This window comes from Barbatula barbatula, assembly GCF_947034865.1.
Source record: "Barbatula barbatula genome assembly, chromosome: 20".
NCBI lineage: Eukaryota > Metazoa > Chordata > Actinopteri > Cypriniformes > Nemacheilidae > Barbatula > Barbatula barbatula.
Genome location: NC_136783.1, coordinates 12,626,944 through 12,652,925, shown reverse-complemented (window position 1 = coordinate 12,652,925; position 25,982 = coordinate 12,626,944). Strand labels below are relative to the sequence as shown.

Below are 25,982 nucleotides of genomic sequence, written 5' to 3'. Positions count from 1 at the left end.
TTTGATGAGTGGCTATGTAAATAAAAAAGCATTTGTTTATTGCAAAGCTCCTTGAATGAAAAGAACAGATGCGGTGATGTTCACTAATATTCATGCTGACTCCCATTAGGGAGTGCCTAATGCACTTTGCACATCAGGTGACTTGTAAAATAGCTTTTAAAACACGCAGAGGTCTCTTTCTTCCTCTTGCTCGCTGCCTATCTGTCTCTCACTTTATTGGGAAGTATATTCAGTTGAGCAAAAAACAGTTTCGTGCAGGAAGAGAGATAGTGGAAGAGGGAGGGGTGTTTGGGTAAGCTTGTATACAGACCCAACCACAGATGGTGGAGCAAGAGAGAGAGAGAGAGAGAGAGAGAGAGAGAGAGCAGGCGTGCTGGTGTGAGAGGAGGAAGGGAGGGAGGCGTGCTACGTCAATTCTCCGCTTTCTCAGTCACTGTAAGGCAGAAAGAAGCAGGTTGATTTTCTGGCTCTTCTCTGGCAGCTGCCGCAGGGAGACTCTTGCCTCTTTCTCACCCAGCTGTAGGAATATTCAACATCATGTTCATGCAACGTTTTCCGGAAACCTTCAGAGCTCAGGAGCTTTTCTACATCAAACATGTGTGACTGTTTGTGACGTGCAGGGATATACCGCTTCTCCACATTTGGTCTAATTTTCTCATTCTGTGGACTGGCGCTGCTCTCTGTGGTTGTTGATATCATGCACTGAGCTGTCGGCTACATAGAGCGACGGAACGTACTTCTTCACTGTCACCTGTGACCTGTGGAAACAGGAACTGAGCATCAGATAACGCCTGTGACGCTCACACACTCTTCTAAACGTACACGACGAGTGACAACTTGACATTTCAGCGACATCTTGCTTCCGGTTGCACGTGGCGCACTGGCCCTTCACCTTAACTTTTGGTCCCCCTGCTTGTCAGTCCGCCCTTTCCCATCTCTGGACTCTGGAATGGTGCACCTGGTCCCCTGAAGCCCACCTCAGGGTGGACACAGAGTCCCTCAAACTGGATCCCACGCCGCAAATGACCGGCAGTAACAGCATGAGCAGTGGATACTGCAGCCTGGATGAGGAGAGCGATGACTTCACCTTCTTCACTGCCAAGACCTCCTTCTTTCGCCAGCCACAGGCCAAGCAAGTAGCCAAGGTAGCGTGTAAAAGCAAGGCTGTTGGGTTTCACAGGGATTGAGTGACCTCGGTCACACCCAAAACAAGAAACGAGAAACACCTCACGGAAGTGTGCGCACGGAAGTGATATAGTGTGGATTTCTCTTGATGTTGTGCATATGCTAACGTTTGCAAAAAAAAATTAATTGTGAGAAATGCTTCTAGTGTGCATTCAGAATGGGTTTGTAAATTGGTTTGATGAAATCTAGACTAGCAAAATCTAGCAAAAATGTTTATGATGATGTGAGGGACTGCATCAAGGTCTGTTATGGCTTCTTTTGAGATCAACGTTCAGCTCAACATTGTTCAGACATTTAGGGTTAGATTACAAGCACTAGAATAGAGCTTTGACTATGGAACACTGTATGTACAAACCTTCCCTGTATAGAAAGACTTAAAACTCGTATCTAAATGAAAATGTATCATGAGCTCACGTGACTCAATATAAACAACAACTTGCTTTTGAATAATTGGATTTCATTTTAAATGGGAGTAAATTTGCCGCACCACACTGAAATATATCTTACTGAAAGACTGTTACGGTGTTCTACTCCAAACAATGTGTGTTTGGGTTTGTCATTTTTGCAGATTATACAAAGGCACCATTTTAGGGTCGAGGACTGTTAATATAAGGAAGATATTCAGAAGAATGTCAGTAACCCAACAGATCTCATCCCCCATTTAACGCAGTCAAAGGGGGATGAGATTTGTTTGGTAACTGACATTCTTCCAAATATCTTACTTTGTGTTTAGCACAACAAATACATTAATAAAGGTTTGGAACAATCTGAGGATGAGGAAACAATGACAGAATTTTCATTTTTGGGTGAACTATCCCTTTAATAAGCCACATAATACATGTGAAATACTGGAAGACCTGACAGATTTATTTAAAAAAGATGTGCGACTGGCATAGCTTTACGATTGAAGCTTTATTTAATCCTCTATCCTTATTTAGTGACATTTATATCATGCACCAAATGCATTTGTGTTGATTGCTTTATAATGCACATTAAGTTGCAGCTCATACATGTCTTGGCCTTCATTATGAGCTTTTTCAATATGTTGCAATGCACTTTCACACCCCGAATCTCTCTATTGCTGTGAAAGGAAGGAAATGGCTGCTGATTGTACCAGAAACTCCGTATTTTCACTGACTTCCTGTTAGGTCTACACTCTGTTGAGGTACGATTCTTAAGTGACTAAAATGTTGTTCAAATAGAATCATATCTTGTTAGTGTATTGCAGTCTGTCTACCCTGCTGTCCAGCTAATGCTTCATTGTGAATGTTATCAGACATTGTGAAACTTTACTTTCTTACCTAAACTGAGCAGCCTTACAGTGTCTTACTCTAATGTATCAGATTCAGGTTTGGAAAGAGCTTCTCAGACTCCGTTCATGATGTGAATTATTCATTCTCTTCTTATGTTTGTCTGGGCACAGCGCGAGTTGCCAGTTTGAGGGCATTCAGCGGGCACAGTTTAAGTTGCCCTGTGTTTATGCAGATGTCAGTATATTGGCCTTTTGTGCGTTGTGTATTGGTATGTAGCTTGTTTAGATGTTGTGGTTCTGGGAGAAAGTTGTTGTCATTTTAACTTCGATGATAGATCTTTGATGCATTCGCAATCTTGAGATAAGGCCTCTCTTGGTCACTGTTTGGATTATAAGACTTCAACCGTTCAATTGTTATGTTTTTACTGGACAGAAATTGAGTGTAGTTTGACAAGACATGTTTTGTGAAGTTAATGTAGCAACCACTATCATCTTCTATCAACTACCTAGGGATGGATAAATCAAATACTACATCACACCACATTTCAGTTTAGTGCATGCTCTCCTTGTCAATTATGGGATTAAAATTGCTTTATCGATCAATAATGCACTTCCTATTTATCTGACTCTGTTAACCGCAGCAGGCCAAAGGCTTTTAAACCAAGAGTGGAGTCCTGGTGTTCTGGGTGAGGAAAACTGCTGCAGTGCTTTGATAAATAGCACTGCTTCTCTGGTTCATCATTATTCCATAAACTTTCCATCAAAGAGAACCCACATCCTCACACTAGGAATAGCCCTGTTACACATGTGCCTTACTGTAGTACTTGTATATATTTTGAACCCAAATGTCTGCTAAAGGAGGGGAAACAAAATGTTATAGTATAAACATGCTGCGTAAATGGGTCTGGTTTCCTTCACCGAATGAAATAACTTCCTTTGAGGGCAGCCAGGGAGGTGCTGACATTTGAATAAGCAAAGTCATGCAAACATACGGTGGATTGCACTTCATAAGAATACAATTTCTATGATTGAAGAGAGCTTATATTTTGGGTGGCATATGTGGTACAGGTGTTTGTCACTTCGAAAAATGGTTCCCTACCTACTGAGCAACAACAAAATGTCAAGCCTCGTAGATTCTTGCATCTCTATAGATATGTTGGCATGACTAGTTAAACTGAGCAAAATAGCAGAAAAGGATGAAATCTCTTTCAACCAAAATTTCTGTTTTTGTGTATTTGCTTTGAAATGGCTAAACCAAACAGCCATTGTTGCCAGGTAGTTTAGAAATCAACGTTATGTAACATTAGGAAAATGCATAAAAATAAAATAAGAATAATGCATGCCGTTTAGATAAAAAATACTTTCATTAAGATGTTTTTAATCATTTTCTAACAAACATTTATATGTGTGCATGAAGGGTTTGTGTGATCTGATCTGATCTAGGCTGTTTATTCAGGCATGAAGATGATGGGCTTTGCATTCATGCTAGCTGCAGAGAGGCAGGATCTACTGCACACTTGACCCAGTAAGACAGAGAAATGAGTACGCATATGCAGTGTGTGGGAGGGAGCAAATTGAAAAGCATCATTCCTACACTGTGTCAGAAACAGCAGGGAAAATCCATCTTTGAAAGGATGCTGAGAAATGTTTGAACTTGCAGATGATCTTGTAATGCAAGGCATGTATACAGATGGATGTATAAACATTTATAAACCAAGATATATATGAATCTGTACAACAGCAAGCATACAGGTAGTTGTAGGCTTTCTTTTTATAGAGCCCTCAACTCAGAAACTCAGATTTGAATGCAGCTATAGCTGACGTATTAAAGCACATTACAAGTACGTTTCAACAGTTGCTGTTAGAAAAACCAGTAAGCCGCCTACAAAAGCAACATTTTGACCTATCATTGTCTTACTGCTAAAGTGAGGCTGTTCCAAATGGTATCAATGCTGCCTCACTAGTTTACTTGTTTAAGTTTAATTCTTAGGCGGCACAGCACTGTTTTCTTTATGGAGGCTAATGAAAGTGTGAATTGTGAAAAAATATATGAAAGATGAGATGTTTATTATCAAAACCTATTATTTCATTGACTGTTTACATGCACCCTAACTATTGCGATAATGAGATTTTGCCAATGTGGAGATTATACTTGATCTCATGTAAACACATTTTTTCTATCAAAAACTCACAATTGTGCTTTAAAATCAAAATACAGCATATTTTTATCGCAATAAACAGGCATCTAAATACTTATATCGAATCTGTTCCGCTCTCACCAAAGTGTGCATGTGCTTGTGATGTATACAAATGACATCTCATGCACTTGCAGCGATGTGGAGACTCATAAAGATGAAATTTTTATGTTTTCTCCACTCTAAACAATATAAGTGTAATGCTTTAAGCTTACACGCTACAATATGCAACTTTATTAAAATGAATATTTACATTTAAATTTATGCATTTGGCTTTTATCCAAAGCGACTTACATTGCATTACCCTATACGTTTGATATAGGTATCTGCAATTCCCTGTGATCGAACCCACAACCCTGCGATGTTAAAGCAATGCTCTTACCACTAAGCTACGATTCAATGCTTGTACAATTCAATGCTCGTATTTATAGTTAGCTATATTTTACAATAGTTTTCACAATATGACTAAAGGCCATTGGGCAGGTGCAGTCGTAGATGATTCGCATGTAGTCTGACACTGAGGGCATTGCATTCCCTAATTTGTTTGATTAGCCATGTGCTGACCTCAAGTACACCTGCCTGACATGCAGGGATGACTTTGACATGACGCTCCGATAATATCCACAGCCTTGCCCTTTTCTCTCGTGCCATGTCAGCAATGTAAGTTGATATTTGCTCAGGTCGTGCCCCAAAGCTCCTTTGTTACGCATGCGGTAACACCCTCTTCTTGTGGCTGTAGCTGACTTTCTTTCCTTTGTTTGTTTGATTCTTCAACTTTTTGATGTGAAGAATGCCTCCGGGTGAGTGTTTAACAATCAAGTGCATTCTTCAATTGAAACGGCATTGTTTGAATGCGCCTAATATGAACTACAGGTTAGACAAGATCTTTTTGATTGCTTTAATCAAAACCCCTTCCCACATTTCACATGGGCCGACGGGCTGCTCTCTCACCCTCTTCTGTCCAGTTTTTTACCTTGTCGACCCAAAGCAAGGAATGTTCTGCAAGGTTACAAAGTCTGCCACACACTGCTCTTCACGCACTCGCAGGATATCCGGGTTGTGTTTGATGTCATCACTGTAAAAATCTGATAAACTGCAACTCACAGATTTCTCAGATTTATTTTTAGAAGAGCATTAGTGTATTTAAAGGGATAGTTCCCTCGAAAATGAAAGATTGAGGATTTCTAAATAGGATATTTTGAAGAATGTTGTCAACTAAACAGCGCTGGGCTGGCACATTCACTTCTATTGTATGGACACAAAACCAATGCAAGTGAATGGGTGCCGTCCCTGTTCGGTTGACAACATTTTCTAAATATCTTTTGTGTTCTGCAGAAGACAGAAATCCATACCCGTTTGAAATGACAAGAGGGTAAGTAAATGATAATATAATTTTCCTTTTGGGGGGATTGGGGAATTCTTTTTGGGGGACTTGCTCACATTCTTTTTGGGAGAATGTGAGCAAGCTCCATGGAAGACCGGAGATACAATGAGTTGAGAATCAGGAGACATCCCACACATTACTCGCCCACAATCACACACAGACACTTATTATGCCCTTTATTCCAATTACAACTCCCACGCTCACAAATGCTCACTGTTACACACACACACACAAAGCACATGAACAACACAGTTTTCTTCAGCGTAACCTGTCAGTGTATCCACTCATACACACACATTTGTAGATTACAGCAAGTATTTTTAAAATGGAACATGATATCCAAACTAACCATTTACTTCTTCAATAGACATTCATGGGCCTAGTATACATGTTTCATTAGTGCATGTTATTCCAAAGAAAACAAATATCAGTCTTTGTCTTTCATCAAATGACATTTTTTTGTCTTCTCTCTGAAATATTGTTCATAAAATAAAGTAGGAGGTGTCTTGAGAACACTGAATGAGCATCTTTGGTGCAGGGTATTATTCATGTCCTCACACACACAAAATATGATTCATACGCTGGAAGTTGATGGGACGTAACGGCAAAGCTTCCATGGCGGTTGCAAGTGAATGTATGTGCATGAGGCCATCAGCAGCAGAACTCACATTCACACTGGTTTTTAATTGTTTGGTTTCATTGTTCCAAAAGGCCAAACTTTCTCTGCTTTGGAAATCCTTGGATGTGAGGAAGGTAGGTATGAAGATATATTTAGAAACACACAGTCCTCTGGTCACAAATACAGGAATTCCTGAGAGATTTTAGCTGCGTGCACCAAGGGATTCCAAGTGATGAAAATATCTTTGTTTTGCAGCATTGGTAGACATCCTAGATTTATTGCTCAATTTTTCCACGTGCGCTAAATAAAAGGCTTCCTGTATATAGGATGTTTCATTGAAAATCTTTTGGATTAATCTTTTTATGAAAGGAAAGAATGTACTTTTCAATATAATACAAATTTTATCATGGTCTGTTTGAATACTTGTACACCTTCCAGCCAATCAGAATCATTAAAACCGTTCCAGTCAGCCATTGAGAGGGACAACTGAAATGTAAAATGTTTGCACATCACATGAATCATGGATCCTTTATAGACAGTTCCAGGAAGTTATGTTTTCTCTTTAAATGCTTTATTTCTTTCATTTGTTTAATCATTAATTGACTGATCTGTTTTGCTGCAACTCCATGCGCTACTAACTTCCGGGAACTTTTGAGAGGCTGCGTGAACCGCCATTGCTGTGAACAAAACTGTTCTATTGGAGTCAAGGGACTCTCTCTCTGTCTCTCTGTCTCAATGTGATCAAATCAATATTTTAAATAAACTGACGAGAATAACTGTCATTTTCACCTGTTTGATGAAAAATTGCACTTTAAATATCAATAACAGCTTTAACATGGCAAATGACAATGGTTTAAGAGAGATAATCCACGGCTAACCTTGCGTTCAGTAAGGAATAATTGACTACAGGCTGTTCAATTATTAGAAAGTTAATGCACACCCCATGTGGTAATGCAGCCACGATGCAAAGTGGGAAGATAACTCTTATACTTTGTTGTCTAACATTAAGCCCCAATTTTGCTTCCACTCGTGGAGATTTAATGTTGCCTCATTTAGTGCGGTCTTTCTTTTCTACCAGAACATACCACACAAACCAACATGTGCAGCAACCCTTGCACATTTCCTGTCTGAAGATTCCGTCTGTCACAACAACACGCCTTGCCTCCATTTCATTCGAAATGATGATAAAGAATTCTGTGCCTTTAATCTTATCCATGTCAAGCATCTCTAGTATGTGGGCTGGGCAGAAATTATTTATTTGTTAAGCATCCTCCCCTCCTGTCTGTCTGTCTGTCTGTCTGCGTGTTCGAATGTATGTATGAATGTGTGTGTTTTTCTGCTCAATGAGACATGGAGCTGCCATGCTGACACCCCAGGGATCTCAGTGAATTAATGATCCCGCTTATTTTCATTCTTGTTCTTTCGTCCCAGAAGGAGACGAGGGAAACTCATTTTTACGTGCATTACGAGGGAAGCAGCCAGTAGCTAAAAATACCTCTGAATGAATCTTTGTTGCTAAGGCTTGCTCAGCAACTGCATTGAATGATACCCCCCCCAGAAAACCCCTCCGTGAATAGTGTTTCTTTCCGCCACTGTAGAAGATCGAATATGGTGCCGCACGCCCGTCATCTTATCTGTTATTTCTACTCATTTTGCATGGAGGAAAGTGTCTGGCATATCAAGGGCATTTCTGAAGTATTGAAATCTCATCATCCATGTGAGATTAATAGCCCCTTTTCAGTTTTTTGGTCGTGTTTTTCATTCAGGGGGGTAAAAGAAAAAAACTAATTTGGGGATGTGTTTCCTATGACAGGTGTTTCTCTCGGTTTTGGATTTATGAACCTTTATAGGTCGGTTGAGCTGTCCTCAGTGGCCAATACTGCAACAAAAAGATACTATTTATAGACTCCTATGTCCCGTGTAGATAAATCTGAATATGTTTAAAGAGGTCTCGAGAGACAGTAAAACTGTTGCTGTTGTCCACACACACACACACACACAGACACACAAACACCAAGATCGATGTCTATATGGCTCATTGAGTGACGTTGCCCTCTGGAGTTGATCAATAAAAGTGGCCCTAAATCTTAAAATTTTCATTCATGTTGGAATATTCTGCCTGTTAATGTCTGGATATTTTAATGCCAAATGTTAAAAGTCTTGCATATCACTGATGTCCTTCTTAAACGTCATATCTCCATATTTCATGACATTTTCGCGAATTTGGACATACAAGGTTTTGGAAGGACAGCGACAATATTCAAATAATCCTATCATTGCCTCTTGGATTTTGTAATACTCCAGAACTCCCTAGAAACTGTATGAACATTTAATATGGATTGGGCAGTATGTTGGATTGAGTTTAGTGTTGCCAAGAAATCGTGTAAAGGGCAAATAGCTAAATATTGTGATGCCATAAATGTTTTCTGTTATCTCAGCAGCTCTTCTACACTCAATGCCAACAGAAATGTTAAGATGAACCAATTCAAAGGAACTCTGTTTGCATAGCAAAGGTCACCTTAAAAATGAGTGGAAACCAGATTCTTTGTCAATCACTATCTGTTCTCTGGTCTTCCAAGTTATGTCATAACACATGCTCATGATGTCTCAAGAAACACAAGACAGAGTTCACTATTATGTGATGTTGATGACGTAAAGCGTATTTGTTCCACTGTGTTTGATTCACTATTCTTTTTTCCTGGTTTTAGAATGTTGCAACAGAGGAAGTGGAAGAAAACGTAACATCCCTTACAGTGGAAGAGATAAAAGCAAAAATAGACAACTACAACTCCGAAGTGACAGAGAATGGAATGAAATTAGTAAGTATTGTTTTTTCAAGTATTTGCAAGCATTTCAATGGTACTGTGACTGAAGCTTGGATAAAGGTTCTTATGTTCTTCTCTAGGGTTCAGATGGCTCATACACTGGCTTTATAAAGGTCCACCTGAAGTTACGCAGACCTGTAACTGTACTTTCTGTAGACGGGCAGTCGCCAGGGCCGTGTTCCTCCTCTGATAGCGCAGATAAACGCACATCGTTCTACCTGCCCAGTGAGACTGTTAAACAGCTACACATAAGCAGTACCACCACAGTCCGTGAGGTCATTCAGGGTTTGCTGAAGAAGTTCATGGTACAAGATAACCCACGCAAGTTTGCCCTATATCGCCTGACCCGACGAGACAGCCAGGGTGAGCAACTGAGCATCTTTGAATGTTAAAACGGACATGTTTCAGTGTCATGGAAGAAAAATTAAAGTGTTGTTTGCTTGTTTTACCCGTTAGATCTTTTCGAGAAGTTGCCGATATCAGACTGCCCACTCTACCTGAGGCTGCTAGCAGGTCCAGACTTGGAGAATTTGACTTTTGTACTTAAGGAAAATGAGACTGGTGAGGTGGAGGTGAGATATTGTTATTGATATTTTGATAATTGTCTTGGAGTTTGACATGAAACCATCTTGATTCATTTTACTTTCTTACCGCACATTATTCTTTTGTAATCTTTCCTCGAAATGTTGCTTCTCCACCGAAATGACTTTCCCTTTCAGCTGACATGACCATTCCTTCAATTTTGTAACCTTTTTTTCCTCCAATCCCTTATCCTCAGTATCCTGACAGACATATTTTATAAGTTGACTTTAATAACATTTCTTCTTTGTTTGTAGTGGCATGCATTCTCCGTTCCTGAGCTTCAGAACTTCCTGATCATCCTGGAGAAGGAAGAGAATGATCGCGTGCGGCTGGTGGAACAACGTTACACTTTCTACAGGGAGAAGTTGCAACAGGCTCTGTGTCAAGTTCAGGGCAAACCAGGCTAATGTCCAACATTAAATCTCCTTCGTCAAACTGAGCCGAGACAAGGACGGCCTGGAGGAGAGGTAGCCCAACATACATGCTTACAAACCCTCCACTCAGGACACTGTAAAGCTCTCAGCATGACTCTCTGACCTTTGACCCCAAAGAGGAGCAAGGTATGAGACATGACTCAAACAAAGAAGAGGATGTAACTTAATATTAATACTGTCTAAAGATTATCTTTTTCTTTGGAATGGCACACTGTTGAAAGCCCAGGAGTATGTTTCTGGCTAAATGGGTTTTGTTTAGTTTTTCTTTTTTTACATCGACCTGTCTGTGTGTACGTGTCATTTTGTTTGTTTGTTTTTACATGCTGCTGCTATTGCTGCTACTGCAAGTGTTACTTAAAGCATGACTTTCCTTTTGGTCTCCCTGCTTGTGTCTAGCCCATGTCCCCTATCAGGGAATATCTGTATGAAATAGGGGTGTAAAGCACTTCTTCAGGGGAAGTAAAAAGATTTACCATAAATTATGATATCAGGACAAAGAGTAATCCCGTCCACATAGAAAACTATACACAGTTCAGAAACAATTAAATGCGAAATACTTTACAAATATTACTGCTTTTACTTGAGATTAAAAACAAACAAAGAACTGTAGATTTTTGGTCACAGTGTGCTGACAGGTGTCAAAACAATCACCCCCTCCATTTTAATTTTTAAAACCAAAATGGCCGAACTTCCAGTAAAGCCATGAAAAGACCCACAGCACTGTATGTAATATTTAAATAAGCCTCTGTATGATGGAATAGATTAAGCAGATTGTTGTAGAAATGTGAAAAACTGAAGCACCCATACAGACTGTTACTCAGAGTGTTGGGTCTCTGGAAAGAGCCCTCATCTATTCAGGTGTCTTAAGCCTCAGCACTGACAAATCACTCAGAAATACCAACAGTGCTTAATTTCGCACATATAAAGGTCATGTTAGATTGGGAGGATGCTAATCTACATAAGTGGTCTGAATGGCCATGTGGAATCAAATCATACTTTTCTTACTTGAAGCTGTAATATATTGAAATCTATATTACACCAAAGTAAAACCCCTGTATTTTGATTATGACATTAAAGAGATTGTTGTAAAGAGGTCAAGTTAGTGTATTATGGAGTCATGACTTCTATAACCATCAGACAAGATCAAGACCACTAAGTGGTCTGCCGGTATGTGGTCCATATTATTCTGTAATGGGACGTTTTAACCAGCTTTTCTTCTTTGCTTTGATAATATGTTTTAAAAAGGGATTTGTGTTTTTATTTTTTGTCATTTTCTAATTATTTACCGTCAGTCCATGAAACATTGGATGTTTGTGTCAATGGATAAGAAGTAGTTCACCCAAACATAAACATTATGTCCTCATTACAAATTCTGATGAATAAGTAGACTTGACTTAGTTTTTCACATATATGCATTTACGATTGCAAGTCACTTAAAAAAACTAAACTGCTCTGTATGGATGGACATCTCCAGCTATTATCAGTTTTGTCATGGCAGACATCACAGACTGAATTGATTAGGGTTGACCCATTTCATTGGGACCATAAGCAGAGGTGGCACTTTAGAGTCGAAAGTTTCCATTTTGATCCCTCTGCCATTGTGCTTGAATTGTATATCATTGTATGATTTTGTCTGTACAGCCCCTAGTGGACTGGAGGTATCACTTCAGCTCTAGGGCAAAGGGAAGAAGATTGATATGTCTGCTCAGGCTGTATTTTCCTGAAAGTCAAATTCCTGCTGGCAGTGCCTTTCGTCTCTGTGTAGCTTTGTACTGTACATACGCTCTAGTTGTCTGGCCCTACCCAACATATTGAAAGATTCACATGTGTACAGTGGCAGCACCCCAGGTGCTTTTAATGCCAGGCCCATCAAGCCCACATGTGACTTTATCGGACTTGTGTTAAAATATAGAAGTGTGTGTGAGAGAGTGTGTGCGTATGTATGCGTTGTGTTTAATGTGTTTAATTTATTTTTTTGGTTCAATTTCAGTGTTTAAACTTGAATATGTGGACAAATCAGTAATATTGGGCAATCGTTTTGTTTCAGATTTAAAATGTCTGTAAAGCTGTAAATATACCGAAGAGTGAAATAAAAAGTCATGCTTTTATGGTGATGAGTGTGTCTGATAATCTGCGAGCTGTAGCTAAAATAATGGGTTGTATTTCTGTTAATTAAACTGGTTTTGGGTTACAAATATTGTGGCCTTTAACGGTAAAAAAGTAAAACTATACATATATAATTGAGAAAATATTACTGTTTGTGTCATGCATAGGAAAAATAGGATTTCAGCAAAGTCCTTCACATCCAGCAGAGGGAACCCTAGTCGTATAGTTCCACTGTGAATAACCTCAAAAAGAAAATTTCTAAAGAATTTGAGTGATGCAAAGAAAGATGTATATATGATTTTATTCATAGTGTTAATCTTCTGTATATGATGTGCACATGGCACATTAAAACAGACATTGAGGGGCCATCACTGTTGTCATAACAAATAAGAACAACGAGTATTCAATATTACACCGTACTTAAAAATATAGGTGCCTCAAAACCTTTTTTGTCTAAATGGTTCCATGAAGAATCTTTTACATCCCTTTCCGTTTCACAAAATGTTCATAGCGGCAAAAGAGTTAGATTTAACATTAAAGCACCATCTCCGTATTACCTTTTAATGAAGAACGTGGTTCTTTGTGCGCCGAAATTGTTCTTCTATGGCATCGCTGTGAAGAACCTTTTAAGCACCTTTATTTATAAGAGTGTAGTGTCAATAGTCAACTACTGCACATGTAGTGCACTGGATGTGTGTTTGTGTACACATGAAACAATACAAGAAAGAACGTGTTCGTTTTTTTCAGTTACACTCGGTACACGTCTACAAAACAGCATTGAAGGAAAATCGACCTTGCAGGTTCAACAGCTTGCCCATACTTGGAAAAGTCTTGCATTATGCTAAGGGCACTCAGAAACCTTTCAAGTCACCACAAAAAGACAACAGTTGTGTGTGTCCATCATAATGTAAAAGACCCCCTCCCGAGATGCTATTGGACACATCCATCCAGTCTGCTACTGAGAGGTCAACCTGCAAACAAAGTCAATATGTCATTCGAAGACACAAATAAAGACAGGTCTCGGTTTACCCTAAGACTGACAGCTAAGAATAGCATACTATGGCCACAGACCTGTTGTAAGCACACCAAATTTAGCTTGACATGTCACACCATATCACATCTGTCACCCCTGCATGTGCTCCTCTAGCAGTGTTGATCTATATCTGGGCTCTAAAGAGTTGACAACAACACCGTACTTGCCAAGCCTATTTAAAATATATAATACTGCTGAGGGTCTTTGTGTCGTGACATTTTTCACACTTATGTCTTGTTTGCTTGGACTGTTTTGCAAAAATGTAGCAAAATAATAGTTCTTGCTCTTTAAACATGTCTGTTCTGGCTCTAAATATTCGTTTACATTCAACTTAAATCACTGAAAATAAAAATGAGGTATGGTAGATCAAGAACAAACTAAAATAGACTTATTAAGGAGACATTTATTGATCTTTGTTAATGTTGGTTACATGTGAATACACGGGTTCGACATGCATGGCTTCCATTACAAATATAAACCATTGCACTGTTTCTTAAAGCAGTGTTTTAGCACTGCTTCCAGTGGGATTTAATGGTGTGCTAAAATTATTTTCCGTCAGATCCCACTGATACACCACAACATTTAAACAAATAAAATTTCTATTATAACCATTAAATCCACTTAAGTTTCTGTGATTTTATTACGGAACCCATGTTTACATTGCCTACCTTATTGTGTGAAAGGTATAAATAAAATATTTTTCACAGGTTTTTTTTCAATTTGAAATAAAATATGACTGAACGAATGATACACAGAATGATATATTTATGCCAAAGTGAAATTAGATTTCTCAATTCATGACCAATTCAAAACCCCTCGCCTCTGTTCGCCGCCATTTTGGCTCAAGAGTCGGCTTTTTGAGCCAGAATGGCGTTGTTGTGGCCGCGCCCCAGGCAGTCCCATCACGCGCCCTGTCTGATGACGTCCCACTGGGCGAAGCCGACGACGCTCTTAGCAACAAGCTAAGAAACCCCACATCTATGCGTGAGTGTAGCCAACGGGACAGAGCAGCAGAGATCCAAAACACGCAGACCTTTCGAGGACTCGCTTTGTTTCGTATATCGACGAGGGTTCGGGGGGATTACCAGTTAAAACTCCCCCTTCCCCCGTTTTATAATTAAAGCAAGTTAGGCTCGCGCTATCCGGAAGAGAGGAAGCGCTAGCCTGGGCTTTAGCTGCCCGTTGGATCGTTCGCTTTGGCTGGGATGACTCTTGTGATCAAACAAACAACACAATATTCCGGAGGAGGAACGAGCGGAGCTCGACATTGGTTTAGTGCTTGGACTCGATGTAACGCTTCTTGTGGTTTAGGGAGAGAGTGTATATTTCTGCTTTGAATCTCGCCGCCGAAAGAACGCTTCTGTTGCAACTTTGGGTTTGACTCTTCATCATCGACGAGGAAGACAGTGGAAGCCCGACCGTTCCTCGCTCGCCCTTATTTTCTTTTGACTAAAGTCTGTTCGTTTCATTTGTAGAATGGAAGTGTAGATGTCCACCAAGCTTGCAATACAGGTGGTCAAACCGATAAGCCCCACGAAAACAGCTTAAAGGGGATCATGCCTCAACCCTGCAACACTGTGAAGTTCTTGTCAGTTTCTTTGGACATTTAAAGCTTCTCGCCGGATATAAGACTGTGTTGATCAAGCATGCGTTATTGTTTTGGATGGAGCTAGTAGCCTACAGATATTTTTCAGAGGAAAAACAAGAGTTTGATGTTGACTGCAACCTGCAACCATGATGATATTGAGCAGAAAACCAGATGGTCCCATAACTGCAGGTAACTATATCCACTTCATTACCAGACGAAATTGAATATGCAGACTTTCTAAGTTTGCAGTGGGTAATCTGGCAGATACCCTTTGAAGACAGCTGGTTAACGGTGTTATTTATAAACGCAAGCAGTGCATGAGTGTTATTTTAACTATTCTTGGTGAACCCACCGCGGAGAACAAGTTTGCGAACTTTTTCTTTCCCCTATTGCAACGTTAACAGTCGCAGGTCAATACTTCCGAATGCATTGGTGACTAAGAAGGACATGCCACATTTTAATGTGTCAAGTGTTTGTAATACGGTCGTATATGACTGTACAATAAAATATAATGGCGCATAAAATGTGTTCTGTTCGTTGTTTTTGTTACTTGGTGTTCATTTCGTCATACTTACTGTACAACAGCGTACTGTGCCCTTTGTTGTCTACGCAACAGTCATGAAAAGTGTAATAATATAATAATGCAAAAATTTGGACTGTTAAAACTGGAATGAGTCATAAGGACTGTTTTAATATGTAGCCACCTTTCTTGTTGTGTCTTTTTTCTGACGCACCTGTAACTTGGTTACATACTTCCCTAAGGGGATTTGTGTTTCTCAGATGGGAAGTGTCCTTCTTTTATTTTATCCTTGTGTATCTGTTACGTACATTCTTATGTTTTATTTGTGTGTGTAACAGATATATTGGATGATGAGGCAAAAAGAGCATCTGGGTAGAAGACGGACTAATATGCAAATTTGTCATATGGTGTAATACCCAAAATTTGGAAAATCTAACAAAGATGATCTCACTTTTGCTATTTTATATGATAAATATATATATCTATATATATATTATAAATATAAGACTATGACATATTAAATGTTTGTATTATAAATTTTGCTATGTCACACCATAGGACACTTGGATGATTTATTCGTCAATTACCCATCTGTATTTTCAATGTTCTGTTGTGATTTAAATGTGATTCTCAACATACTGCCATGCTCATATTATGGTTGTATCGTTCCACAGCTCGCCACGGGGATGGTCTGTATGACTCTTACATGCGAACCGATCATGTTGTGAATCAGGATGCTGATGCGAATGGACAGAGTCCTTCCGGACTGCCTCCCCTCCCCAAACACACTGTAAGTTCTGACTTCCTGTTTCCCCAGTGGTGCCCATGACGTTCTGGGTCATCCTTCCTCAGTCTCATGGTGAAACTATTTCTCTAGTGCGTGAAAAGGAAAGGTAGTTTTTCAGAATAAGTGGGCTTGAAAATTAGAGCCACTTTTCCATAGGTTACACAATATTGGCTTGTGTGCTCATCCTGCTGAACTTGCTTGTTTAGTTTTGAACAGCTGAGCCACTAAACCAAAGGACAGCGCATGTGCTTTTGCCACTTGTGCGTATTGGAACGACATGTATTTGGAGAATTCCCCCCCCCCCCACATTATGCTGATGGTGCAGGTTCAGTCTGCGGCACATGAGTGTTTATTGTGTTTCACAGCTTGTGTAGCACACGAGGTCAGCGGCTCAGCTGTGTGCATAGTTTTTATTTTGTAATAACACTCAGTTTAATAAATGAATGGTTTACAGGGAGACAATATCAGGTTTTCAAACCGAGCAGATTATACCTGCAGTTAGGTCCATGTAGCTTACAGAATGATGCGTCATCGTGGAAAAGGGGAAGAAAGGGATACGATAATCCGATTCTCTAGTCAGATCTTTATTATTATGCAGTAAATAATACAGTGTACATGCTGGAGCTGGTGGCATTACTTTGGTTATAAAACTTTATCAGACCCACGCAGGACATTGCACAAATGCTGTGGAAACAACACAACCTACAGCAAATAAATAAGCAGTGTTTGATCTGTCTTAAAGAAACAGTTTACTCACCGTTAAGTTGTTCCAAATCTGTTTTAATGTCTTTGTTCTGACGAACATATTTGGTAGAATGCTTGTAACCAAATTGTTCTTGGCCACCATTGACTACCATATTTGGAGAAATGACAATGGTAGTCAAAAGTGCCCCAGAACAGTTTGCTTTCCTTCATTCTTCAAAATATATTCTATTGTGTTTAACAGGAAAATATAATATTTTTGGTTTGAAACAATTTGAGGGTGAGTAAATGACAGAATTTATTTTTGGGTGAACTGTCCCTTTAAGCACTCAATATCTGAACTATAGTAAACAACTTTGATCATAAACTTTAGTACTGTTTTCAATAAGTACTTGAGTATATAAGGATGTTTATGCGATGGATTACTGATGTCTGGGATGCTTCAGCTGTGCATTTGGCTGCTCTCTGCGTTATCCGTCAGTTCCCAACACACGTGAATCTATTTTCGCCCAACTCCTGGAACTGCCATTCCATGTCCCTGCCCCCAACACCCAACACAATTGGAACCGTTTTCTAGGCAGCGGGTTCACCTCTTAATTTTACATATGTGACCTTATTTGAATCTCTTGTCTTCAGCTGTCTTTGGATGTTTTTCTTTTATACAGAGTTCAATTCAATTTTATTTATATAGCGCTTTTCACAATGTGCATTGTTCCAAAGCAGCTTTACAGGGGAAAAATTAAGAAAAACGAAAAACTCAAAAAAGGTAAAACACAGTACGTGGTGTTTTAGAGTTGATAGACCTGAAGCTCTACTGGGCCCCCATTACTTTTTCTATCACTTTTTTTGTAAAAACCTGTTGCGTGCACTTTACAAACTTCCCTTTCTTAAACCACTACAGTGTAACAATATTGGGGAAGCTAAACCTTTATGTATTTAAAAATATTGAAGTATCTTCATAAACTTAATTGACAAGGTTGCGTGCACCACAATAAATAATTACATCTTTTCAAGAATTTACAATTACAATATTTCAACAAACCAGTCGTTTTGTGCATTCAACTAATAGAAAGAACATATTTTATAAAGAAAACACACCAACATTATTTTCTGGTTCAAGTCCAAACGTTAATGTCTGAGACCTGACTGTCTGAGACATACAGTACTTTATCAAGTCTTTCCTCCCTTAAACTCATCATCTCCTTTCTGCTTCCATTTCCCTGCTTTGCACAAACAAATTCTGATGTCCATCTACAGGGGCTATTAATGATCGATATTATTAAGAAAATTACTTCAATTTCGTCATCTATTCATTACCAATCTCAGTCGCCTGTCGTCACCTTAATGTGCCTGCGTATGCACTGCAAAGCTTTGTGCACGAGCTTGTGTTTTCGGACCGGTTAAAATTTTACAAGCGTGAATTGGGTTATTACATAGCATAGATATGAAATTTGAAATTTATACGGGGCACAGCAGGGGTCTTGCGACACCATGTACGGAGTTAAAAGGGCTTTACTATAAATCTTTGATAGTGGAATCTTCAATTCAAATGGGAGTTGACGCAAGCATGGTGCATTAAACATTCTGAATGTGAAAGATGGTTGTTCTATTTTCGCGTTCAGTCCGAAAAGCCACTATGACGTGCGGTACGCTTATTTTGTACGGTAAAAGGTTAATACAAATCCAATTATATAGTTAATTTGATTTTCAATTGCTCATCCATGTAAAACATTTCATTTAAAGTGCAATGTTAAAAGTATGTTAAGGAAAAACAGCAGGGATAAAGGGATAATTATCCTAAAAATTTGTGTTATTTATTCACCCTTATATCGTAGTCTAAAAATGTATAACTTTCTTCTGTGGAACACAAAAGAAGATATTTAGAGATGTTTGAGTGGTTTTGTGTCCATACATTGGATACCAATGGGAGCCAACTTTATTTATAATATCTTCTTTTGTGATCTTCAGAAGAAAGAAAGTCAGTTTTGATATGAGGGTGAGTAAATGTTGCAAGGATTTTCATTTTTGGGTGAACTGTCCCTTCAAGCCAAACATTTTGTTAGTTAGGTCAATATTTTAATTGGTTCTCCATTTTGTGTTTTGAAGTCAACAGCATGACTGTTCTAACAATTACAAATAGACTCTGGCCTGTATAGGTTTTTCCTGTAAGTATAAAGCAACACAACATCCTGTTCTTCCAGTTTTGTGTTCACATTCCACTTTGCATTCTCTGTCGCTGCAATTATCACTCGTGCATCAATTCCCCCTCCTCCCTGAACCTGTGTTATTCTCAGGGTTAATAGCCAGCTGATCAGCTCTGCACGTTTTCGTTATTGATCATCTAACACTGACCTCAGAGTAACGTCATATTGATTTCTGTCATGCTCTAAAGCTAAAAGTGACAGAAAGTTGCCAGCCTTTATTTCTTTATACTAAGATTTTTTTATCAAGCCTTGCTTATCCTCAGTGTTGACTTTAAAGTGGGAAGTTCAAAGTAATGACATATTACTAAATTATCTCTTTCCTTCTGAAGGGTGTCAACAAGCCTACAGTGAAAGATCAAGCAATCCGAGGAGGGCAAATGAAGGTGAAGTACCTTTATGAAGACACATACAGCCGAAAAGTCATCAATGTGAGCCAACACAACGGCACAAGCCAGGTGCCCGTCAAGCCTCAATCTGCGATCATTAAAGAGAGAAGTGTGGACAGCAACATCTCTGTGAAATCCTCAGAGAGCTCAACAAAAATCACAAAGGTGGCCACCCCAATGACCCCGGAACAAGCCCTGAAGCAATACAGGCAACAGTTGACCACACTGGAGCAGCAGGAGATCCACAGCTATCCTGAGATCTACTTCATAGGACCAAATGCCAAAAAGAGGCAATCCGTAGCAGGAGGCACAAACAACTGTGGGTATGACGACGACCAGGGAGGTTACATCCACGTACCTCACGACCACCTCGCCTATCGCTACGAGTTCCTCAAGGTGATCGGCAAAGGTAGTTTCGGGCAGGTGGCAAAGGTTTACGACCACAAGTTACAGCAGCACCTCGCCCTGAAGATGGTGCGCAACGAGAAGCGCTTTCATCGGCAAGCTGCCGAGGAGATCAGAATTCTGGAGCACCTAAAGAAGCAAGACAAGACGGGCAGCATGAACGTTGTCCACATGTTGGAGAACTTCACCTTTCGCAACCACATATGCATGACCTTCGAGCTGCTCAGTATGAACTTGTACGAGCTCATTAAACGCAACAAGTTCCAAGGGTTCAGTCTGCCGCTGGTACGCAAGTTTGCACACTCTATCCTCCAATGCCTGGAGGCTCTCCATCGCCATAAGATCATCCACTGTGACCTTAAACCGGAGAATATTTTACTCAAGCAACAAGGCAGGAGCGGCATCAAGGTCATTGACTTCGGATCCAGCTGTTTTGATCACCAGCGCATCTACACTTACATCCAATCCCGTTTTTACCGCGCGCCGGAGGTCATCATGGGCTCCCGGTATGGGATGCCTATAGACATGTGGAGCTTCGGTTGCATTCTTGCCGAGCTTCTTACCGGATACCCTCTGTTTCCTGGGGAAGATGAGGGAGACCAGCTAGCCTGCATGATGGAGTTACTGGGTATGCCTCCTCAGAAACTGCTGGAACAAGCCAAGCGTGCCAAGAACTTTATCAGCTCCAAAGGCCACCCTCGATATTGCACAGTCAGCACTCTCAGCAACGGCACCGTGGTGCTCAACGGGAGCCGTTCTCGCCGAGGAAAAATGCGAGGTCCCCCGGGTAGCAAGGAGTGGGTGACGGCCCTCAAAGGCTGCGATGACCCAACGTTCATTGACTTTCTGAAGAAATGTTTGGATTGGGACACTACTACGCGAATGATGCCGGTTCAGGCTTTAAGACACCCATGGCTCTACAAGAGATTGGCCAAGCCTGTATCCGGTGGAGAAAAGTCGATGGTGCCCAAACGCATCACGGAGCACAGCACCTCTTTCCCTGCCATTATCTCCAAGGTACCGCCCGTCATGGGCCCAACCAATATCAAACTGCGGACCACCATGATGGGGGATTCAAGTGGAAGTATACCCATACGTACAGTGCTGCCGAAACTCGTTTCATAGAGATTCCATAGCTTTCAAGGATATTTGTTGCAGTTTTAGACGTGGATTTTTTGATTGAGTGTCAAAACTGTCTTGACTTAAAATTTTAATGAAGTATAACATACGAAAAAACTATTTTATACAACATGTTATACTTTTATCAGATGGGCTTTGGTAAGTTGCTTGAAATTTCAAGTTGTTATCAGGGCTATTTTTTACCGTGGTTTGAAATAGAGTGCTTTTGAATGAGGTGGGTGAAATTTAAATGCTGACTGCTAATAGTTCTTTCTGAAGTTTGCACTACTTCTGCTGAGAAACACTTAAAACTTGCATCTCAAAGGGCTGTTTTCTGTCTCATTCTTACAATGTTTGAAAAGCTTCGAGATAATTCTTCAAATGTTAGTATAATACCGAGTTAAAAGGAATCGACATTAAAACGAGAGTTTCCTATCGAAACAGTTGATGCTGATGTTTTTTCCCCACAACACAGTTTGTTTAAGAAGCTGTTGCATTGGATGTGTGTCCCTAGAATACGATTAAAGAAAGTAAGAGATGAGCGGTAGAGTTATGTGTAACAGTTACCTGCCATCTGTCAAGGCTACAATCCTATCCGGGGTGCCATTAGAAAAGATGGGAGCTGTTTTGCAGGTATTGCAGGAGAGTTTTTATCAGTGCTATTTTGAAAGACGGCGGTTAGGTTTCACTTGAAGGCTCTCATATTTGCGTGTATGGGGAACTACGTGTTTCCCAAAGCCGGTCGTGGGGGAAGGGAATTGCACATTGTCAATGACAGTGTGCTGTTTGCTCTAGGCAGTGACAGATGCTGAACAAATCTGTGTGAAACGTGTCAGAGTGAACTTTATACACATTTTCAGTCTGTTTACAGGGATTCCCTCTGTCTTTTAAACCTCAACCGTGAGCACATTTGTATTGTCTTGTTTAGCCTGCAGCAACTACAGTAACCACTGTATACAGAGTCGGGTAGTGTGTGGAAAAATGACACAACCAAAGTGCAAACAAAAAGGTTCCCATCCCCTAGAGCTCCGCATCAGAATACAGAGCAGAGAGCTTTTTTAGAATGTAACTGATGTTGTGGGGTCTGGTATATCTCTGCATAGTGACCTCCTTTCTCTTGCTATCACTCTTTCTCAGTCCTTTAGGTTTACACAATAATCCTATTTTGTATACAGTCGAGCACGCAGCACGTTCACCCACCTCTTGCGTGATCCCGTCTGCACTTTGAGTATTTCTTATTAAAGGGCCTCTGTCAGACTGTTAGGATAAAAGATATATGCATTTGGAAGGGGTTTCGGTCATCTAATGTTTATTGACACTGCCTCACTTTTTCTAGCTGTGAATTGAACACTGAATGCTTAGAAACGAATAGTTGGTAAGACACTAATCTGCTAAAGGACTGTGATAATGCAAGGTGCTTAACCCAGTGGCCCTAGCAGGTGTAAGCAAAGTCTCCGTGTGCTACCTGGACTAAGATTGGAAACTAGGAAATGGTTGTAAAAGTCCCCTTAATCTAAACAACACGATATTGTTTTACTTTTCTGCAATACGACAACAATCAACTAGCTTCTTTCTCAGGTCTTTCTAATGGACATTGATGTGATTCCACACACCTAGATAAGCTAGATTTCAGTGTGTTTTTAGCATTCGAGAGATTGGCGCTCCAAGTTACATCACAGTTTCGGTCCTCCATAATGTTTTGTCCGATCATTATACATTTTGGGTTCACTCTTCGAGGTACAGTGGTTCAGCTTAGGATATATTGCAGTTATTGGAAAATATCCAGGCAAATGGTTTTCTACCTCCTTCCACTAAAGCTTGTGAAAATCTCTTTTCTCTGTTCATCTCTAGAGAGATACTGCACAAATAACAGCGTCTCGCTTCAGTGTCCCTGCCTGTTTTCATTAGCATGAATTTTTTAACCAAAGCGCCCGCTCACAAGGCTGTCTCTCTATAGTTCGTCTCCGTGTGTGGACCCCTAAGCGGGGTGGAAATCACTTCTGTGCCTTTAATTCAACACACTTGGCTAAATCATCAAGGCTCAGCACGGGATGGCTAGTGCTCCTCCTCCAGAATAATGGTCAGGTTTTTGTACTACTTTTTTTTTTCACCCTTTTATAGAGTTTTTACTGTTCATGTTTTAAAAAGAAATGAAAGGTAATGGTGTATTTTCCCTTTGATGGTGTGTGTCTGACTGTGGCTATGTGCTCCAGAGCATGATAATCACAGTAGGCATGAAAATATGTGATAAAAAGGAGTAAAAGACTTTCGTAATGATGATGTGTGTAACCAACCAAATGAGCTTGTATTATTAGTTTCTTTTTTTTAAAGAAATAAAATGGATATTACCTATTTTTAGGTTTGAAACTTGTCTTTTTTATGTCATGTGGACATGTTAGCACTTTAAAATGAGTGAAGAAAACTTGCTTCTCTATTTTGGTCAATATCAACTTGGAACTAAACAGTAATTCCAGCCGTTCAATGACAATGCAAGAGTATGGTCTTTAGAATTTTGTTCTTAAAGGTACTTTGTTTGTGTTTATAAAATTATAGTAAATAGATGCCAATATCTGGGTACCAACATGTCTTTTGTGTTCTACATTAGAAAGTCATACAGGTTTGGAATAAATTATGAATATTTCATTTTTTGTTAATCTTTAGTTACTTTAGCACTAAGCATTTTTGCTTGCATTGTTTTCATGCCATTATATGATTTATTCTGCAAAATATCCAAAAGGCATACATTAGTGTGTGATAACTACTATATAGTATAGCTAAAATAATTTCATTTTATGTTGTTTTTTCTTGACTACCTTAAGGTATGTCCATTTTAGTGTGTGATTGAATAGGACTTAATATGTGAACATTGTGTGCCAGAAGTGAAACCGAATCAGACAGGCAATGTGACTTGTGCGGTGTAATCCATTTCAATTGGATTTGTTTATGCTTAATGATTTCGACTTTGCTTTCCAGTCCTTATAAAACTCCAATTAAAGTTCCAGACAGTCTTAATGGCAATATTGGCTTGGTTGAATGTTTAGACTGGGTATATCCAGATTCAATAAAACAATAGAATATTGGACGTGGAGTATTTTAGATTACACGTTGCTTAAAAACACTGTCACGGGAGGTCAAACCGGTTTGTTAGTGTATTTGCATGTGAGTACATCATCATAACTCAATATTTACATGCTCATTGAGTTTCATAATATTGAACTTACAATTTTCTGAAAAACGTAACTGAAAGAAAGACCTGAAATGTCGACTCAAAAATGAAGTGAAATAAGTTGAAAACACTAAAATTCTAATAATAAACATACATAAAATAAAACAAAAATCGAAATCAACTGATCTTATAAAGCAACATAAAAAATAAACAAGTAGATTATAAAATGACAAAAGCATATAACAAAATTGCTAAAACTTTAACTTCAATTTTACATAACTAAACATCTAAAAATAAAAGCTCATTTTAAGTATTAATGACACTAAATTAAACTTAAACTATAATAACTCGGTTAAAAATTATAATGTTCGTGTTCTTTATGACAAATTTATCAAGATATAGTGATTTGAAAGGATTCTTCAAAAGAAAACTTTTGTTATAATCTATTCACCATCATGTCATTGGAAAAACTATATGACGTATATATTTCTGTTGAACACAAAAGAAGATATTTTGAGAAATGTTGGTGTGTTTTGTCTTCATACAATGAAAGTCAATGGAGGTCAAAGTCAATTTATCCATTTTAAATCTATCTATTCGCAAAGATATACTGTTTATTATTTAAAAACAAATAATTCTTAATAATTTGAATTTAATGTACCCAAACCACACATCTGCTTATCTTTCCTGTCTGTGTTGCCGTCCACACCTTTTATCTGTATGGGTTCGAAACCTGTTTGTTTAAACGAAAGAACTGAAAATTGACATGTTGTTCATCTCTTAAAACTCTTTTATAATGTGACCTTTATATAACGACCCATCACGTGTTTTAAAAACATTTGTTGGTATATGAATCTTCAGGTGACCAATGTGAATTGATCTAATAAATTAGAGCAGGTGCATGAAAGTGTGTCTGCGACACATGATCACAACAGTCTTCAGCACGTCCAAGCATTTTTTGGTAGCCACTCACTAGCCTCATCTGTTCTTTCTCAACTTGTTGAGATGTAGGTAGTGCTGGCTTGATTTAGTCCCACAAACTGGCCTGCCAAAGAGAGCAGATTAAGTCAATCTCATTAAGGGTCCAACACACTGAATATATGACCCATATGGACTCACCGTTGGGCAGGCACAGTGTGAATGGCCCAAGATGTCGCACCTCCTTCCTCTCACTCTTTGTGTCAGGGACTGTCTTCCCTAAAGGGCTTAAAGACTTAGTCCTGTGGCCATATGGAGCCCTCACAAAGGATTGTGGGTCAGCTGTTGTGTTGAGTTAGTAACTCTTCATGAATGTAACAGAAGAGCAAGATAAAGAAACACGTTCAGAGTTTCATAGTTTGTTAGGAATGTGAGTTTTTACAGTTTAAGATGAAATCGCTTTTGCATTTCAAACAGTGGATTCATTTGGATGTACTGAGAAATGGTTTCAGTTTTATCTTTGGGAAATAGTCTTTTATTTTACTGTAACCCTAAATCCCTAAAGCACAAAA

At 39.3% G+C, this 25,982-nt stretch overlaps 2 protein-coding genes across 2 annotated transcripts in view; both read left to right on the top strand.

Annotated features, from left to right (window-relative positions):
• rassf5 (Ras association domain family member 5) overlaps positions 1–12,584 on the top strand; it is a 38,071-nt gene extending 25,487 nt beyond the window's left edge. Inside the window, exons 3-6 of the mRNA XM_079483335.1 lie at positions 9,344–9,454; positions 9,541–9,823; positions 9,917–10,032; positions 10,297–12,584. Of these exons, the coding sequence (XP_079339461.1) occupies positions 9,344–9,454; positions 9,541–9,823; positions 9,917–10,032; positions 10,297–10,449 (663 nt within the window). The 3' untranslated portion in view covers positions 10,450–12,584. The remainder of the gene's footprint in view (positions 1–9,343; positions 9,455–9,540; positions 9,824–9,916; positions 10,033–10,296) is intronic.
• Positions 12,585–14,519: 1,935 nt separating this feature from the next.
• Positions 14,520–23,680, top strand: dyrk3 (dual specificity tyrosine phosphorylation regulated kinase 3). Its single transcript, XM_079483465.1, has 3 exons — positions 14,520–15,392; positions 16,398–16,513; positions 19,746–23,680. Exons 1-3 carry the CDS (start codon positions 15,350–15,352, stop codon positions 21,330–21,332), a joined length of 1,746 nt encoding a protein of 581 aa, XP_079339591.1. The 5' UTR covers positions 14,520–15,349; the 3' UTR covers positions 21,333–23,680.
• The last annotated feature ends 2,302 nt before the right edge of the window (positions 23,681–25,982 follow it).